This window comes from Sporobolomyces koalae, assembly GCF_050403365.1.
Source record: "Sporobolomyces koalae JCM15063 DNA, S_koalae_JCM15063T_v1_ctg5, whole genome shotgun sequence".
NCBI lineage: Eukaryota > Fungi > Basidiomycota > Microbotryomycetes > Sporidiobolales > Sporidiobolaceae > Sporobolomyces > Sporobolomyces koalae.
In genome coordinates this window covers 563,411-581,898 of record NW_027481766.1, presented here as the reverse complement: position 1 = coordinate 581,898, position 18,488 = coordinate 563,411, and the positions used below count along the sequence as shown (strand labels likewise).

General features: G+C 54.2%; 6 protein-coding genes across 6 annotated transcripts; 3 read left to right on the top strand and 3 right to left on the bottom strand.

Moving 5' to 3' along the window:
• Nucleotides 1-1,419: 1,419 nt before the first annotated feature.
• Nucleotides 1,420-4,899, top strand: JCM15063_006040 (uncharacterized protein; the record flags this gene model as incomplete). Its single annotated transcript, XM_076676796.1, has 11 exons — nt 1,420-1,468; nt 1,531-1,827; nt 1,894-2,228; nt 2,296-2,550; nt 2,614-2,895; nt 3,479-3,607; nt 3,677-3,822; nt 3,905-4,044; nt 4,124-4,393; nt 4,458-4,825; nt 4,891-4,899. 11 exons carry the CDS (start codon nt 1,420-1,422, stop codon nt 4,897-4,899), a joined length of 2,280 nt encoding a protein of 759 aa, XP_076536255.1.
• Nucleotides 4,900-5,032: 133 nt separating this feature from the next.
• On the bottom strand, nt 5,033-8,429 carry JCM15063_006039 (uncharacterized protein; the record flags this gene model as incomplete). Its single annotated transcript, XM_076676795.1, has 4 exons — nt 5,033-7,477; nt 7,617-7,649; nt 7,723-8,071; nt 8,329-8,429. The coding sequence occupies 4 exons, from the start codon at nt 8,427-8,429 to the stop codon at nt 5,033-5,035; spliced, it is 2,928 nt and encodes a 975-aa protein (XP_076536254.1).
• Nucleotides 8,430-9,665: 1,236 nt separating this feature from the next.
• On the top strand, nt 9,666-10,294 carry JCM15063_006038 (uncharacterized protein; the record flags this gene model as incomplete). The annotated part of the gene is made up of 3 exons (XM_076676794.1): nt 9,666-9,745; nt 9,819-10,026; nt 10,109-10,294. 3 exons carry the CDS (start codon nt 9,666-9,668, stop codon nt 10,292-10,294), a joined length of 474 nt encoding a protein of 157 aa, XP_076536253.1.
• Nucleotides 10,295-10,544: 250 nt separating this feature from the next.
• JCM15063_006037 (isopenicillin N synthase family dioxygenase) lies at nt 10,545-12,093 on the bottom strand (the record flags this gene model as incomplete). Its single annotated transcript, XM_076676793.1, has 8 exons — nt 10,545-10,685; nt 10,760-10,863; nt 10,945-11,089; nt 11,163-11,503; nt 11,580-11,665; nt 11,743-11,816; nt 11,885-11,893; nt 11,953-12,093. The coding sequence occupies 8 exons, from the start codon at nt 12,091-12,093 to the stop codon at nt 10,545-10,547; spliced, it is 1,041 nt and encodes a 346-aa protein (XP_076536252.1).
• Nucleotides 12,094-12,260: 167 nt separating this feature from the next.
• JCM15063_006036 (uncharacterized protein) lies at nt 12,261-13,942 on the top strand (the record flags this gene model as incomplete). Its single annotated transcript, XM_076676792.1, has 3 exons — nt 12,261-13,057; nt 13,123-13,517; nt 13,599-13,942. The coding sequence occupies 3 exons, from the start codon at nt 12,261-12,263 to the stop codon at nt 13,940-13,942; spliced, it is 1,536 nt and encodes a 511-aa protein (XP_076536251.1).
• Nucleotides 13,943-14,027: 85 nt separating this feature from the next.
• Nucleotides 14,028-17,818, bottom strand: JCM15063_006035 (uncharacterized protein; the record flags this gene model as incomplete). Its single annotated transcript, XM_076676791.1, has 15 exons — nt 14,028-14,237; nt 14,314-14,319; nt 14,410-14,638; nt 14,726-14,907; nt 14,986-15,066; nt 15,131-15,338; nt 15,406-15,592; nt 15,657-15,673; nt 15,740-15,840; nt 15,932-15,976; nt 16,036-16,160; nt 16,230-16,236; nt 16,310-16,554; nt 16,624-17,451; nt 17,524-17,818. The coding sequence occupies 15 exons, from the start codon at nt 17,816-17,818 to the stop codon at nt 14,028-14,030; spliced, it is 2,766 nt and encodes a 921-aa protein (XP_076536250.1).
• Nucleotides 17,819-18,488: the final 670 nt, after the last annotated feature.

Genomic DNA, 18,488 nt, shown 5'->3' with positions numbered 1-18,488 from the left:
AAAACGAAGCTGACAGACCTCATCTCCCTAGCTGTAGTTCAACAACCTCCGACCTCGTCCATCGTTGCGCAACATACTGCACCTTTGGCTCCTTCGCCTTCGACCAAGGCGCGCGACTACAAGCCTCTTGTTCGCCTTTTCCTTGCAGCTTCCATGCTTCTCCTATTCCTCCGCTGAGCAGACTAGCGAGCAGGGAGATCGTTCGACTGCAGATACTCTTGTGGCCTGAGCACTGGTATCCAGTAGCGCGGTCAGCGCATACCGAATGCTTGTCGACGTCCTACGCTCCCGCCCAAATGACTGTGCCTCGTTCTCAGGATTGCCTATAAAGTGAGTTACGCTGTCAGAGACTTTAACGCAGGGAGACATGCCTCTGATTCTCTGCCCGCGGTCACGACAGCGCTCAATTTAATTCACTGTCGCTTGTTGCTTGTTGCTTGTTGCTTGTTGCTTTCTCAAAGAGGCGGAACGGAGGAATATGGGGAACCCACGTCTGCAGGAGTGTCCGTCGCATTGGGCTCGTCGTGGTAGGGGGACCGAAACGAGTCCGAACACCGCTTGTCTGTTTGCGAATTTCGATCACTTGCTCTTTCGGAACCAACATGCTTGCGAGTCAGTAGCTTCCCAATTCATTCTGCGATGAACGTTCACAGTGCAGATCGTCGAGACACGAGAGGCTTTCGGATACGGTCTACGTCGCGATAGCTCCCCGGGTAACTCCTCGGAACCGAAGGCAAACGGAGCAAGACCCTCGTCTCCTCTTCGTCTCTCCTTCCCCTTTCTCATGTTGCCCTGTTGCCTCAGCTCCTGTACGACAAGAAGCAGGATGAGCTGGAGCTGGCTCAAGCTGCGAGGTGAACCTCCCCCGATTCCGATCGTGCCGGCAGAGCCCGTTCAATCTGCGGGCTCGGTCCCGTCAGCTATCACTCCCGCCGTTTCCGCTACTTCTGGGCAGACAGCAATCAGCGCTGTTGCGAAGGAACCGGAAAAGGCGAAGCCAGTGAGAGTTGGTGTGCTGCTCGATGGAGATGCTGATTATGTGAGTCCTTCTTTGCCTTTTTTTCTTGTTCTCCTCTCTCTGGACGGCACGAATTTCTGATGACTCATCCTCGACATCCTGATAGTTCACCCGGGTATACACAAGCAAAGGGAGACAAGGCGGCCGCTGTGCAGCACTCGAGCTGAAGAATCATGTCGAGCGTTATATTCGCAAGGAAAGATTGGACAACCCGATCAGCTCAGTTGAAACGGTCGCTCTCTCCTTTGCGTCAGCTTCTCCGGAATTGGCTGCCTCTTCTGCTGTTGAAAACCTGACTCTTTCGATTTGCCGGCAGCAATAACAAAGGTCTCTCGCGCTTTCTCGGCGACGACATCGCTTCATTTGCTCAGGGGTTCAAAAGCTCTCCCTGCGCCTTTACCATGTCTGACGTCGGCGACATCCCCCAAGGCGCTGATATCGCGATGAAAAGTGATTTTGGGGTTTTTCCAACTAGCGATCACACCCGAGCTAAAATCTAAGCTTGTCAACAGGCCATCTTCCATTCCTCTTGTCGACATGCGACTACGTTCTCTTCGGCGGAAGTCACGACAATGGGTACTCTCAGATCCTTGCAGGTCTCGAAGCTGCAAAACAAAGAGACAAGGTCATCATATTGCGCACGACCCCCTACTGCGCAGAGAAGATCTTGTTGCTGGGCCTCAACGAGGTCCGCTTTCCTCTCCTGTTCGAAGGAAGGGATCCAACGGAACGCTCTCGTCCGACCCCGAGTGGAAGCGCGGCCCAAGCCCCGTCTTTGCAAAAGCTTGCGACACTTGCAACCCCAAACAGTCAGTATATGTTACGCTCGCACGCAGAAATGACCAGACTGATAGATCCCAATCCTTATGAGTTAGCTCCCTATGCTTCGGTGGCAGCAAGAGCCCCATCTACTCCAGCCTCCGCGTCTTATGTTGCGGAGGTCAAACCTGATTTCAAGCCGCTCATCCGCCTGTTGCTGGCTCGGCGTTCCTTGCCAGTACCCGAGCTACGACCTGTTTGGAGTCAGATCGGGATTGACCTCAAAGAACTCCCTGATTGCCCCATCGAGGTTGGCAAAAAGAACGAGGTCAAAGCCTATATTCTTGGGGCCTCTTCGGTCGGAATCGTCAAAGTCGGCCGCAACCAAGGACCAGGCTCAGAGTGGGTACAGCTCCTTCTCTCTGCCGAAACTGCGCAGCAACGTCTCCAAGTTCGTGGACTCCTCTACACATACTTCAGTTCCAACTGAAGTCATCATGCAACCTCGCGTCTAACAGGCATCTTCCACGGCGGTCTCCAAGCAAGCGGCCGACGAAGGCACCGTCGCTACATACTGGATGCTCGTAGAGACACTCCGGTCGCAACCCAACTACCGCGCTCGATTGTCCAATTTAGCATCAATGGTGCTAACTCAATGGGCCAGATTTTGGTCGAAGGGGTTTCGCAAATACATTGAAGGGGCTCGCGCAGCTGGATACGTTCAGATTTCTGCCGTACCCGGCGATGCGAGCGACATTATGGTGGAATTGCAGGTGCGCTCACCCGTTGTTGACCGCTGTACCAGGTTACACGATTAACACCTCCTTCTCCACCAGCTCCGGTACCGGCCCTCGACTTCAGGCGGTACCAAGGCTTCCCCCTCACACCCTTCGACTTTTCCAGCAAAATTCCTTCCCCTCGTTGAAGCTTTCTCGGAGGGCAAAGTTTCGACACTGAAAGCTCATCGACTCGCGACCCGATTCAGTTCGGGTATGCTCAATGCGAAATTGAAGCCCTTCGAGAGCGGAAAATGGCAGGAATATCTCGACGAAGCGGAAAAGCTTGGCCTTGTTACATTGTCCAAGGTAAAAGGCGAGAAGCAGCTTGTCACAATCAAGGTGAGACGTTGCATGTCATGATATATTCGCCGTTGAATTCAGCTCAGAACCGACCTCGCAGGGCGGTTGAACAACGCGTTTCAGAAACATTTTGCAGCTGGATAACTGGGGCCCTCCCATCTCATGTATCCAGCGCTCGATAAGCTCTCACCGATCAGATAGCTCTAGGTTTGTTTTCAAATTGTTCGTGCCCCACTCAGTCCCAACGATGGCAGGTAATAGTTGCTGGCCCAAATGGGACAAAAGTTTAGGTTTAGTTTCTCTTTGCGGCTCGCAAACAGTCTTCGTCAGAAAGTATATTCAGTTCGCAATGCGTCATATTTCTATAGGTGAGACCGTGAGAGCTTTTGTGCTTATTTTCGGAGAAGTTGTCGGAGAACAAGGCTCCTGTCAAGCCTGAACCACGGTCCCCCTTCGTTTCTGGTGATTGCCGAGAGACTCGGGGCCTGATCGCTTTGTTGTTGGATCCCCTTGACTCTGGACGTCTACTGTCTCCCAGAGTCGCGACATGACTTGGCTTCTTCTCAACACCGACATGAGCTCCGACTTGCAAAAGCTTGATTCCTCAGCTTCCGATGCACAGGGCGGATCCACAGAACCCCCTTCTGTTGCTGCACCTACCCCCGTCCAGTCTCCGCCCAACCCATCGGATGAGTGCGAGTCGAGGTCGGCACTCAAGGTCACTGTGCTTCTGAATGCCAGTGTCGACTTTGTAAGTCGGATCCATGTATCTCACTGGCCTCGCGAGACTGATTGACGGTCTCCGATGATTGGGTAATAGTTCTGCGACGATCTTATCAGGCGAGGCGAGGACGGAGGTCGCTGCGCAGCCTTGGAGCTGAAGAACAACGTCGAGCGCTTCCTGCGAACGGTCGTGCTCCAGAAAGCAGACCGCGACAATCTAGAAAGCTCCGCTCTCGTCTATTTGTGAGGCAGACTCTTCAGCTATCAGGCCATGATGCATAAGTTCATCTTTTCGATTGCTCGTAATGCTCCTGATGGCCGCCAGCGACAGTGACATGGAAGCTTTCGCGCACTGGCCTCTCAAGACCATGAACTCGTTCATTCGCGGATTCAACGACTCCCTTCCAAAGTTCGATATGCGGGTCCTCAAACAGAGCAAGAGCGCTACCAGCGTTTCCTTTGAACGTGAGCCTCGGGTTCGACGTTCGGGAAAGCAACACAACACGCTTTCGCTTATAGTGATGCCTCTTCGTTCTCTTGACAGAGATCTATCGACAGGCTGTAGCTAACGCAGACTACGCTTTCCTCAACGTTGGTGTGAGCGAAGAAATTCAAGACTTTCTCGCCAGTCTAGCCCTGGAAGGCTTGACACAGAAAGTCATTTTGCTTCGCACAAGCTCAGCTTGTCCCGAAAAGCTGTTGCGAATCGGATTCGACGAAGCTCGTTTACCCTTCTTGCTCGAGGCGCGCAAAAGCATCGATTCCTTGTCTCCAACTCAAGAACAAGTCCTCTCTGCCCCATCGAGCTGTGAAGGTAAGTGACTTCAGCTTTTCAGATCGCAAGTTCTGACTCAAGTTGCACCTGATGCCCAATGTAGCGTCGGCTGTCAAATCCTGCACTGCAGCGGATCAGAACCAACAGTTCGCCATCAGGACCCCGGCAAAAATCGAGCTTTTTTCGGCAAAGGATCGCAAGCTATTCAAGCCTCTCATCCTCGTACTGCTCGAACGACTCAAGGAAGGCTCAACGAAGCCTCTTCGCTCGTTCGTAGGCTACAAGTTGAGGCAGGCACCAAAATCGCCCATCAAACCCAACAGCAGCCGACGAGCGTTTTTCAATCACTCGCACGAAGCCGAAAAGCGCGGCTTGGTCCAGCTCAGCCCGGCGCCCGAAGTTCCACCCGGAACAGAATGGATCGCGCTCAAAATTTCGGTACAAGCGGCCAAACAGTTCGTCGGTCAAGAGGTGCGTACTCCTCTCGGTTTCAAAGGATTGTTCTGAGCGCTCAAATTGATTCCGTGATCCTCCAGACTTCGTAAGACGCCAAGCAGAGACAGGATTGATTGCGAAAAGAGGGTTTGCGAGAACGAAAGTTTTGGAACAGGAGTACATGCGAGAAAAAATCAGTGCAAAACAAAGAAGTGGTCCGTTGTCTGTTCTATGATGCAGCGACTAGGCGAGATCTTCTTCCATCCTGTTCTCGTCTTCTTCTTCACCAACACCTTCAAGTCGGTTGCGATCATCATCGTCATCGTCGTCTTCCGGTTCGAACGCTTCAGGTCGTGGGGTTTCCGCCGTCATGCTCGTGACGAGTCTCGTTGGAACTCCATTGTCGAGTTGACCGAGTCTGCTTTGCATGAGACCGTTGAGGAACGTCAACTCTGAAATCTTGCTCTTGAGTCTCGCGATTTCGGCGAGTGCTTCAGGTGGCCAAGATTCCCTCGAAGTTCCCGTCGCGATGTTCGTGCTGAATCCAGTTCCGGTTCGAGTTGAAGAAGCGGCTGAAGCGGAAGAAGATCCTCTTGCGCGCGAAGTACTCGTTGAACCTCCTCGAGCAGCTGCAGCGATCACTCGAGACCTCCCACGTTCTGATTCTCCCCGAACTGCACTTCTTGATCGACTTGAAGTGTGACCCATAACTCGTCCGACTCCGGAACCGATCCTGCCTCCCGCTGACACCGCGGGACTCCCCACCGAGACTCTCAACTCGTTCAATCCCGTCTCGACCCCAACCATCCTGCGATGCTGTTGTTCTATCGGAGGTCTGTCCGTAGGTTCGTCTTCATCGAGTTGATCAACTTCCTCGAGCAGAGTCTCGTCCCCATTTTCGTCCCTCGCTTTCCCTTTCGTCGTCACGTTCGAGGACGAGTACTCGTCGAATCTCTTCTCAGGTCGACCTCGACGTTCCTCGACATTCGAGGCGGCACCTCCAGCGCCTCCTCCGGAACCAGAGGAGAGAGCTTTGAGACTCGCGATCGCATTCGAAGCGGCACCTCCCCAACCAGCGAGCGCTCGAGGTGCAGGGGCTTCCGGAGAACGAATTCCACCTTCAGAGGATCCCGATGCTGATGGTGAAGCAGACGAGACTGATGCTTGCCTCGACCGTTGCTGATGCGGTCCTCCGGTCGTTGAACTTTGAGGATCAAACATGCGATTCGGTTGCGGGAGCGAGTACGGGGGAGGGTGATTGGCAGGGATCGACGAAGATAGCGAAGGGAGATGAAGTTTGTCGTCCAAAGTCGACGAGGCTTTGCTAGTCTCGACGTTCGATCGTGGACTGCCCGTCGTCGACGGTCCTGACGTTGGTGCAATCGGAGCAAGGGTCACGCGACCGTTCGAGTCGACCGTCTTGGAGTGATCCTCGCTGGGAGCAACTGAAGGGTGCCGTGTGGTTGTGCCACTCGCGCTGTGCGCAGGAGACCGCGAACCAGATCGATTAATCGAAGAGGACGATGCGTGAGTTGTGGCTGGCGGGCGAGGTCCGGAAAGAGGAGAATGTTGATGAGGTTGATGCAGGTGAGCCGGATAATGCGGGGGAACCTGTTGACCGTACCATGCCGGGTAGGGCGCGACCGGAGGCTGGAGTGGAATCGTAGACGCGCCTGCATTGGGCAAGGTCGGAGTCGACGTTCGTGACGAAGCAGATGATGCACTCTGGCCTACTGTTCCTCCCCTAGTCGGACTTGGCGAGGTTCGTCGCGAGCCCGGTTTAGATGCTGGATCTTCGGTCCCGACACGCGGACTGCGCGATCGCGAATCCGACTGCGCGTGGGTGAGCGGAGGAGGCACGAGCGCCTGCTGAGCTTGCTGAGCAGCATGAGCGAGTGCTGCAGCGGGATGCGGGAAGTGGGCTTGAGGGTATCCGGCATAATGCGGTGGTTGACCAGGTGCAGGATATCCCGCTGGCGGTGGACCGTACGGGTAGTAAGGGAAGGGTGGCGGGTACCCATCTGGCGGCGCAGTGGCGCCCGGATGAAAACCGGGGTAGGCGAAGGGTGGCGGAGGGTGGCCAGGAGTATGGGGCGCCGGGGTCGTCTCCTTCGAGCTTCCAGGAGTTCCTCGTCCGCGGGCATCGACCGAGTGCGCACGCCGCGAGGGATCAGACGAACGCGAGCGATTCCGAGGCGGACGGTAGGGTTGGTGGGCGTGAGGATGAGGGTACGAGTAAGGGTAAGGGTATCCAGGGTAGCCCATCATCCCGTACGGTGGTTGAGGACCTGTCGGCATCATCTTTCTCGCTTTGCGTCCATCTGAATCCATCGCTGCCTCTCCCCACGATTTTGTCCTGCCGTCTTTGCCGTCGTGCTCTTCCTCTTCCCCGGCACCTCCCGGCCCACTCTTGCGACCTTCACCGTGTCGCGTCATGCTCTCGCTGCGTTCCTTTGACGAGCCAGTCCGTGGCGTAGGTGACGCGCTGCTGATCGGTTTCGCTGCAACGAGGCCGAGCGCGGCGGCTCGGTCCTTGCTCGAACTCTTGCCTTTACTTCGATTTCTGCTCTTGATGACATCGGTTTTGAGCGAGATTGGGCGGGGGCGACCTTTCATCTTGAAGAAGAGAGCGCAAGCGTTGCACAGAATGTGGGTGCTGTCGTGAGATCGGCGCCAGAGGGGGGTCGTCTGTACATGCCAGGGCATCAAGAATCAGTCACTGAACCTATCACGAGCAGGATCGACGTTATCGCCGAGGGAGACTCGAAAGATCGACTCGTCAAGGCGAGGAGGGAAAAGGAGAGTTTCGATCCGGATAGTCGCTCACCTGAGTCGCGCAGTTGGCACAGATAGGCAGAGACTGTGAACGCAAAGGTCGTATGTTAATTCCACTCTGATCGTGCGCGGAACAAGCTAGGAAGCGAGCTGCGCACCTTGTCGTAGTTTGCTGGGAGCGGGTTCGGCAGGCCATCGACAGCGTGCGGTGCGGCTGGGTCAAAATTGGCGCTGCCTGGTCCACTCTGAGCCGCGGCGGCTGGAGCGGTCGGTGCTTGGTTGAACGCTGAATGGGCACTGTTGGCGACATTCGCAAGTGCGGTCGCAGCAGCGTTTGCTTCAGCGTCCATCGGTTTGGCAGGCGAGGGAGGCACAGGCGCAGGAGGAGGGGTTGCGCTTGGGGCCGGCGAGGTGCGGGCGGAAGCCAACGCGAGCGAACGAGGGGGATTGTCAGAGTGGGAGGCCGAAAGCGGAGGAAGATCGACAGGCGGCGATGCCGGGCCACGCCTGCGTGATAGACGCGCAAACGGTCAGTGATAAGGTTCTTGAAGGTCGATGTCGGGGCTCGGGCAGTCAGCGAGGCTATCGGAGCGAGTGGACGCTCTAGTGCGCCGAGGCGAACACCTCGTTGGTCGCCCTCGCGGAGTCTCTGCGAACAAATTCGGCCGACATTCCTGCACGCTTGCTTATCTCGTTCCGCGTCACGATCGACCACTTCGTGCCATCCGCTCGTCCGCAGGACTGAAGCGAGAGGTAAGACTCACGATTCGGGGATCGAAGCGAGTTGAGCAGCCGGACTTTGTGTCGATATTTCGCCTGCTTCCTGCGCGGCGGGCGGTGCATCCTGAGCCTGCTCAACCTCCATCGCTGGTGGTCGTCTCGTCTCGGGTGCTGGCGTGGTCGAGGACGAGAGTTGCAGAACGTTGCCGAGGGATGTTCACATCTGATATTTTTCTGATGCAGATCCTCGCTTCATTGCTTCTCCGAGATGATCTCCGTCCTTTTTCTCTCTTTACGTGCCTTGCATTGCTACAGCTTCTCGTAAACCTTGAGCCCGAGCGCGCACTCATTTGACAAGTGTCAATTTTCGCTATTAGCCGCGATATCCGCGTTTCGCCGAAATCGACTCGTTCAGCTTAGCTCGTGGTGAAGACGGCGTACAATTGCACTCGGCAAGATCTCAGCGACCCCCTGATTCGCGATCGCGCGAACCGAGAGCAGTTTCAGTGCCCGTTGCAAGCAAGTGATCGGATTGTTATGGAGAGCGAATTGTGCGTGCACGTGCACTTCGAATTCGTTGCTAGTTTTCTGCTCGGGAAAAGCTCGGCGGAAGATCTGTACTCAAGACTGCTGTAGGGGTCGGCGGGGAACTCGCGCCTTGGGGCGAAGCATCAGCCAGATGGTGCAGAGACAGAGCGCTCGATAGGGAGCCGCCCTATCCTGGTTGAGCTATCCGGTCAGCCACCGATATGCTGCGACACTCGCGGGTACTTGCTAGCTCCTTCGTGGTCGAGGGCTGTCCAAGAAGTATGAAACCTTGTAGCGGTATGCAACGAGCCTTCAATTGAAGTTGAGGTTCGTGTATCGTCTGATGTGTCTCGAGCAGCTTCGACAGTGTACAGTCGAGTTTTACACCGGAGCCAACGACAGCCAGATCAAGCTCGCTACGTCAAACAAAAAGTCGGGAAAATATCGAGAGCGAGACAGCGCAAGAGAGACCAAAAATCACCGGGTCGGTATCCGCGAAGTGTGCGATTTATACCCGGGGTGTACGGTGCTGTGTAGCGGACGGGCAGGTCGGGCGAATGACTCTGAGTGAGCACACTGCCTTCGGAGTCGAACACTGGATAGAGCTGGAAGAGGAGGAACAGGTCACAGTAAGCAGTATAGGGCTGGCAGCAGCGGCGCGCGCGGAGGACGGTCGACAGACGAGAGAGCTACTCGCAGTCTGTAGCGCATCAATCGAGGCTAGTACAGGCGAGAGCAGTCAGAGAGACGATCAAGTCGGAAGTGCTCCCCGCCCGCACCACTCCAGCAGGTTGCCTTTGCACGTCTCACGCGTCGTTTCTCAAGTTCTCCCCCCGAGCCTGAGATTCGGCGCATGCCTTCATCAGAGTACAAACACAAACCGGGGGGAGGGCTCAAACTCAAAGGTGGAGGAGCAGGAGCGACAGATCCATCGTGAGTCTTGATCATTCTCTCTCGCTCCAACTCGGGACTTGGGAGATCTGACATTCGATTATGATGTTTGCAGGAAGAAGAAGAAGAAGAAGAGCAGCGTGTCAAAGAAGGCGCGTGAGGGGGAAGACAGTCGCGAGGTGACTAGGAGAGCCGACGACGACGACAATGATGGAGATTACCGAAGGGACCGATCGGATTCGCCTGTCGCTTCGGGGCCCTCTTCGAGCGGCCCAGCCAAGACAAAGGCGCAGCTCAGGTTCGAAGAGGTGCAGCGTAAGCGAGTAAGTTGTCCCGTTGCTTCGTCCCATCCTTCCGAAACTCCCTTCAGCTGACTCCCGATTGCTCTTTTTCCCTCTCTCGTAGCTTCTCGACAAGTCTTCAAAGGCTGCCTTGAAGTCTCACAAGGAGCGCGTCGCCGAGTTCAACGAGAAATTGGAGAATATCAGCGAGCATTACGACATCCCCAAGGCGAGTCCCAAGACGTTGCTCTCTCCAGTCAAGGCTGTACTAATCATCGCTGCGCTCATCCAACAGGTTGGCCCTGGCTAAGAGAACGAGTGTCTGTCTTGACTGCGTAGCTAGCCTCCTTTGTTGCAAAGTCGATTTTGTGCTCCCATGAGCGTAATCACCACGCGCAAAGTTTCTCTCGCTAGAGTCGAATTCTACATTCTTCGCCTTTTTTCAATGATCTCAGACAAACTATCCGAGCGTTGCCAAGCGACAAACTGTTGTCTCGGCAGACCTAATGAATGCCCTCTCGTCCTCTTCTCAAAGATTTTGTTACACCCGTGTAGAGATGTTAACCGATGAGAGGCTTCTTCGGTTCCTCGTCATCCTCGACTCGGACGTACGTCTCTGCCAATCGCTTCTCGACGTACTCTCCCGCCAAAATCGCTTCGTACTGTCTCGGTCGCGACTCTGACACGCAATTCGGTAGAACCTGTTTTTTTTTGGGGGGGAGTTCCGGTTCAGCTAATCAAGCTCTGGAAAGGACCAAAACAGGGAATCGCGTACCTCGAGCATCGCGTCGTAGTCGAGTCCGTAAAAGAATGGCATCGACATTCGCGACTGACCTGACCTGTTGATTGCTCGGTGGACGGTCGATTTGAAGATTCCATCTAATCAGACACCGAGTGAGAGAGACAAGCGTATGAGTTCCCCTCGCTCTCTCGCAAGATGGTCCAAGTCGAGAGACTGACTTGTCAAGCGTTGCAGTTGATCTCCGATATTGACGACGAACGTGCCCGGTTTCGGAGGCGCCATGACCCATTCACCATCTGCGTTCAACACTTGGAGAGCTTGCACGTCCCCATGCTGAGCGAGAATCGTGTAAAGTTCGTAATCCTGAGATAGAGCAGAATATGAGGCTCCGATTCTTCTTCCATATGCTCTGAACGAGAGCCAGCATCATCCTGACCTGGTGTGCTCCGATCCCGATCTCTTTCAAATCGACTTCTCCATACTGAGGAGGATAACTCAAGAGTCGGAACGTCGAACCCGGATTCTTTGTTTGATTCGCAAAGTGATCTTCGGGCAGGTCGAGAGCGAGTGCAAACAGTGGCAAGAGGCGTTTACCGAGTGCCATCACTTCGTCGAATGCGCGTTCAACAGCAGGTTGGAACTTGGGGAGATCGCTTGCTGGAGGCCACAAGTTGCCAGTACCTTTGCCTGCCTTCATGATTTGAGAGTCGTCGCCAATGTCGAATGCTTCATGTACGTCTCCCCTTGAGGCTGGATCGACATTCTCACCTTTCAGAGCTGCGCTCGCAGGGTAACAAGCGGAAACCAATGATCAGGAGATAAGTGGGTAAATCGGAGCATCCAGGGGACGCACGAGCATAGCCTTTGAATGCATTGCTCTTTTGCAAGTCGACGAGCATCTTTTTGTCTGTCGGCTGATCAAAGAAAAGTCGGCCTTGTCTGGATTGGACCGCTTCGTGAAGGATCAGCAAACCGAAATCATGATCCAAAATGTCGACCAGAAGGGGAAAACGCACTCGAAAGCGTCGTCAATGACTTGTTGAGGGATGCCATGGTTCGAGATGTAAAAGAATCCGATATCGATAGAGGCCTGGTCGGGCGATAAGCTCGACGTTAGTTCATTTCAGCTTGTGATTGTGCTCGGGTGTTTGCGCTCACTCGTTGGATCTATCATCATTGAGACGCGTCAGTGAGCTGGAAGGAAGGGTTTTTTCGAGGTAGCGTACCTCTTCAGCCAATGCCTTGCGTTTGTTGAAATCAGGAGAAGCGAGGTCCGACAAGTCAATCACCGGCAATTGATCGAACGCTTTTGCTTCGACGTCGGTTGAAACAAGTCGTTCTCCGAGTCCAGTCTTGAGAACAGCCATCTCGGTTCTCGATAGAGTGCGAAGTGTGATTGCAGGAGAAGGAATATTCTCTCGGCGTTTCCCATTTCCCCGAGCCGCCCGCGTGGAGCAGATCCCGGCCGAGGCCGCAGCGCGCGAGTCGCCCATCCAAAAAGTCTCATCATGATCCCGTTCGACGTTACTGGCAGATGGTCAATTCGATCCTGCACACGACCCAGGTTCCTGCATTCGACCGGGTCACGGGCCAACTCTCGTTCGAGACGCACCACCTCGTCGCTGCTCCGCTCGGATACACGCACGGTCTTCCTCGCGAGTGCACTCTCCTGTTCGATCTACCTCCAGCTCAGCCATACGATCGGGAACACGAGTCGACAGCAAGTGAGCAGGAAGGACCACCGAAGCGCAAACGAAGGAAACGGGACGCGAACGCGACGGGACAATCTGCAACTCCGATTGACTGGCTTCTCAAGCGTCAACACGAGTCGACCACCGACCACGAGTCTGATCGACACCATGCGAGTATCGTCCTTGACCTCGAACACGCGATAGATGCCGTCAGGACCAGTTGGATCGAACTCGAGGGCGACAACCCTTCGTGGACTGGTTCCCTGGGTCTCGGAATTCGATCGATCACGAAGGACAGGTCACATCGACGAGAACTTGATCTTATCGAGCTTGTCAATCAGGCGACCCAGCGAGCAGAAGCGCCCGAGGACCGAGAGCCTGCTACAGCAATACGGCGAATCGAGAAAGCGGTACTCTTGTCGATGAGCGACCTGGCACAGCGTTTGACAATCAATCGCGACGCTACAGCCCACATCCTACCGCTGCAGAAAGAAAATGGACAGGCCAGCCCATTCCGACTTGTTCTTCCTCCGTCGAGTGGGTTTTTGCTGTCCAACTTTGACAAGACTTGGTCTGCGCCGGACGAGTCCATAGCGAAGCTAGGTGTGGAGATAGGAGGGTGGGACATGGTCATCATGGAGTGAGGGTTCTCCGATGTCTCATCGAAACTCATCATCCCTGGAGCTGACCGTGCGATTTGACCAGTCCGCCCTGGCCAAATACTTCCGTCACTCGCTCGTCCTCGTACGAAACATTCGATCCATACCAGCTGTGGGATCTCGACCTCCCTTCATTGCTCGGTCCCACCAAGCCCGTCCTCGTCGTCTCGTGGTTGACTAATCGAGTCAAATACCGTCGATTGTTGCTCGAGAAACTGTTCCCGAAATGGAACATTGAATCAACAGTCGAGTGGTACTGGGTCAAAATTGCGAAAGAGACGGGTTCCACAGTGTGGTCCCTCGATTCGAAACATCGGCGGTGTTACGAAGGGCTCGTGTTGGGTTGGTACAACCCTACAAACCTCGAAGTGCCGGTACTCCCGGCGAGGAAAGTATTTTTGTCTACTCCGATCGGTCATTCCAGGAAACCCGTCTTGATGGGTGCGTGATCCTCGAGAGAATGGAAGGAAGGACACAATTCGACGCGGTCGCTCACCTCGCTTCATGTTCCGTTGAACACAGACTGGTTGATTCCTTTACTACCCCCTTCACCTCTGCCACCGAACGTCCTCGAATTGTTCGCGCGCACAACGCTCGCCGGTCCTCGACGAGCGACGACACCAAACGACAAGCCGACGCAACTCGATCGAGGGTTCTTTCTGGCGGTTGGGAACGAGGCGATCAAGTTCAATCTGAGTGTCGATGAAGAACGACAAGACAAGTGGAAGGGATGGATCGAGCTAGAGCAGAATGTCAAAGGAGAGGACGAGGTACCGGAAGAACAGGACGCACTGGCAAAAGATGCCGGTGCTACGGATCCACGACTAGACGAACCACAACTTCGCATTGATACGAACCCTTCGTAATGATGATGAATACGAATCAACAGGATTGCACGACCAAAATGATACATTACAAACGAAGCTCTCGGGTTCCAGCCCTCGGGAGAGATCAATGTCCAAACAACCTGAGGACCAAATACAATGTCGATCCAACAAACCTGAACGCGGCCAAACCTGCGACGGCCCAAAACAGCGCGACTTGGTAATAGTTGATGGGGGGACCTCCTTGATCGGTAGTCGTCGAGCGTGACGCGAGGAAGTTGGTCCAAATTTTCGAAGTGAAGAACACGACGAGCGCCATGTTGGTACCGAGATAGAACTGTAACGAGCCAATGAAATGAATGGAATCAGTCTCTCGCGATCCGTTTCGAACAGGAGAGTACCGAGAAACTCACGAGCAACTGTGTTTGTTTTGCAGATTGATATTGGTTTTGTAACGTCAGCACAAACGCTAGTTTGGAGGAGCGGAAAGGATAGAAAACGGGACTGACCGTGTTCGTACGAACCGTCGCGTAATGATCCGCTTGTTTCGCTTCGGCACTACGTTTCGATTTCTGTTCGACATGAGGCGTCGCCAACTCTTGTTTCATTTGTCCCCACAACTCGTCAATGTCGTCTGGTCTAGTCGGGAGCGAAACTTCGAGCACGTCTTTGCCGTCCGCATTCTTCGTCTTAGACGCCTTGCCGAGATCTTTCACGGTCGTGTCTCCTTTCGTACCCCTGGTCGAACGCGCAAGAAGGCGAGTTGAGAAAACCCCGATCTAGATATGCTTGTAGAACGCTTCGAAAGCGAGAGTGAGAGCTTACCATGCGAGATCGTGCGTGTTGGCGAACGAGTAGATGGTCAAGACGATAATGAAGGACGGCACGAGCAAGAGGTACTGCAAGAACGAAGTGACGAGGTGCCAAGGGTCGAAATGGAGCAGAGACGATAGGATGTACAGCCCGTAGGTCGCAGCGAGAGCCAGCACGATGTCTCGGAATCCGCTCTGCGCGACGAGAGAACGACCAAAATGTCAGCGATCAGACACGTTGCGAGGGGATCAAGAAGGGGAACCGGGCCTCACGTCTCCAAAGAGTGCGGCAATGTTGCTCCAATCTTTGATCTCGCGCAGCTGAAGGTACACAGTCCAAACCGTGCAGTAAGCCTGTCGTTTGAATATGTGATCAGCGCCCGATGTCGTTGAGCAGGTTCAACGGAAGCGCACGAACCGCAATGATGAATAGCGCGGCAAAAATGACAATCACAAACATGTACCACCAGCGCGATCCGCTCGGCTTGTTTCCGAGCGCGCAGACGATTGTGACTCCGATAGTGCTGATGAACAGACCGTTCGCAATCGAAATGACATCCTGACCGTGCCCTCCGAACGGATCGGTTGAAGGATCGGCTGTCGCAGAATTGCATAAAAAGAAGAATCTGCCGGTGCAGCAGTAAACTGTCAGTTGCAGTCGGAGAATCCGATCAAAGGGGCAGGGGAACTCACGCGAGGTAGAATGACGACAAGCCGACGAACGAGAAGAAAAGTTGGATTGCGTTGTAGAGGAAGATGATCGAGATCCAGATCTTGCGCAGGAATGATTGACCCGAGGTGAGCAATCGATAGTAATGTGACGAAGCGTGTAGCGCAGCAAAGAACGCGCCGTTGTTCCAACGTCGTCGTTGCGAGATGACTGTGCTCCATTAAACATCGTATCAGTTCCGCACGAGGTTTTGTATGGGAGAAATGTAACGAACATTCGGCGACAGAGTCACTGCGCGTGTCAATGATGCGATCAGTCAAGCTTTCAAGGAACAGGTCTCGGTTTGGTTTGACTCACGGCACATCCGTTGAAGCTTTCGTCTTGACGTAACGCAGGACCCATCTCTCGCCCCTCTTGGCAACAATCTCGAAGCACAAGATTCGATCTTCAGCAAGGTACTACGATCCGAATATTTGGAAGCGGCAATCAGTATCAGGTAAGGACGGAGACATCGTGGTCAGATTCACAGGGCAGCAATGAAATACTCACCATATTGGAATCACTGAGACTTGCAATCGCTCCAGGGGCGTGCATCTGTGAAAACTTTGCGATCAGAAGACTCTACGAAATCGCGGGAGAACTACAAGACGCACCTTTTCGCCCAAGAAGTAGGCCTCGAGAGGCTTGCCGATCAATGCTTTGTACCGATACGCCGAGAATGCACCAGGCAAGACCGAGATGAAACCAAAGGTCGACTCGAGCGGTTTGTCGAGAATGTCTGCTCACACGACAGTCAGATTCGTATGTCGCACAGAAACACTCAGGGGCTACACAAAATGGGACTTACTGCTCATCTGTACTCGCCGACAGGAAACGAGAGAAATGAGCCTCGAGCTGTCTCTTCGGAAACTGCGCAGGGACGCTTACCTTGTACTCGAAATTCTGAGCGGCAACGAGAGGGTTCCACAAATTCATACATCCCCGTCCAGTGTCAACTGTGATTTCTCCACAAGCACCTCCGACCTTCTTGTCGCGATCGAACGCTTTCCACAGCTTGTAGATTGAATCGGAAGCCGGTTTCGTGCCCACGTCGATCAAGACGCAGACATTTGGGTTGAGCTGAGGACAGAACGCGTTGAACGCCCACCGGTGCGAATTGAGCTTCTTCTTGTCTGTTGACCGTAACCATTATACTGTCAGGAGAGAGAGAAGGAGAAAACGAGGGTCCGGGAGATACTGACTCGTTTCTTTGAGACAGAACAGGATTTGGATTGGCGAGATTCCAGCTCGCACTTCTCCATCCTGACCCACGACGACATTGGTAGTGTACTCGAACACGTGCGCTTGCACGTCCTTGCCCTCGACCTCGTTCTTCATGACTCCGTCTTGGTACGCTCCGTACAGTCCAAGCATCTTCAAGGTGCGTTCGTTGATCTTGCTGCGACCGTCCGACACGATACATACGACGACTTTTTTCCAACTGTCGAGGCCCCACGTTTTCGAACGTGACCTCGCTTGCAAGTGTTGAATGTTCTTGATGACCGAAGTGAAAGTCCTCGTGAACAAGGCTTCATCCTCGTTGTACATGGTGCAACAGATGAAAATCTCGGTAGGTCTCCTCGCGATCGTCTGTCGCAATTGGTACCTCGACCTCGTGAAATCATCTGGATCCTCCGTGACTGCCGTGTACCTCATCTTGACACTCTCATCAAGTTCAGTCCCTCCTTGACCTCCAGTTCCAAGTTGTGCCAGACTTCTGGCGACGGGTAGATCGAGGACCAAATGTCCGTGCACGAGTTCGACTCGTTTGTTCTCTCGACGTTTCATGACGCCTTGTCGAACTTGAGCGTAACGAGTGTTTGGATTCTCGTAGTACCCTCCGAACCCCCCGACAAACCCGGGAGTACTCGGATGGTTCGGAGATGGAGGGTAAGGTGCGGCGGCCCATCCCGGTTGAGGAGGTAACGAAGGGATCGCTGGGTTGTTCGTGTGATAGTCCTTCTCCGAGTAGGGCATATTGAGTGCAGTGTGAGACGAAGTCGAATGCGCGTCGTCGTTGCCATAGAACCCTGTCATGGAGCGCGCGAGTCAGATTGCGCGCACCGGGAGAGCATGAGAGAGAGAAGGACAAGGCGACGGACCGTATAGGTCTGAGTGGTCTGGATGGTGCGGTTGCGTAGGGTACGGGTCGTTCGCATGGTAGCTGGGCATGTGCGTTGTCTGCCCTACAAGAGGAGGTCTTTGCATCACGGGCGAGTGTTGTCTCGAAGGTGGACCCGGGTGTAGCTGCTGCGGTTGTTGTTGAGGGTATGGGTGACTTGTGGCGTGTCCGTAAGGGTTTGATGTAGGCTGGTAAAACGCGTCGACAGGTGCGTTGAGCGGCGGGGTCTGGAATGGCGATTGTTGTACCAACTCTTGCGAGTTGCGGCGTCTCATAATTGTGCGGAGCAAGTGCTGACCGGCAGCAGCAAGGATATGGCGGTACGAGAGAGTCGAAGGACAAGGTTGTGAAAGAATGGGAACGCGAGCACCGCGGCACGCGCCTCGTTTCACTAGAGCAGGAGTCGCGACGCGTCAAGCAATTTAGCTGCTAACCTGTCTCACTCCGGCTATGTCTCTCGATTTCTCTTTGCTAGTTCCTGCCAGCACGCTACCCAAGCGAGGAGATAACATGTGGGTTTTAGGTATGCAATCGATTGCAGTACAAGCCATGGTAAAAGTACAAAGTTCCTCCTCTTGGCCAATACCCGCAAGGGGACCTGTGCGAGCGTAAAGAAGCAAAGACGGTCAGCTTGTGCTTCTCCGATTTCTTGAGATCGTATTGCTTGGCACATCGGGTACAGAACATCTCCACTGCGGGGGAAGAACACTCTAGTCAGCGAAATCGTCTTGAGATGAGAGGAAGCAGATCGAAAGTGACTCACTCAGTGTAACTATGAAATGGCCATCATACTGCTTCGTAATGAACAGTTTGGCTCTCCCTCCCTCGAACCGAAGTTCAAAGGAGGTGACGAGGATTGAGATTAACGCAAAAAAGGCGGATGCGTGTCATCCTTGGAGAGAGTGCTGCCCGCGATTCTGTGCAGCGTCCGAAATCATGTCTACG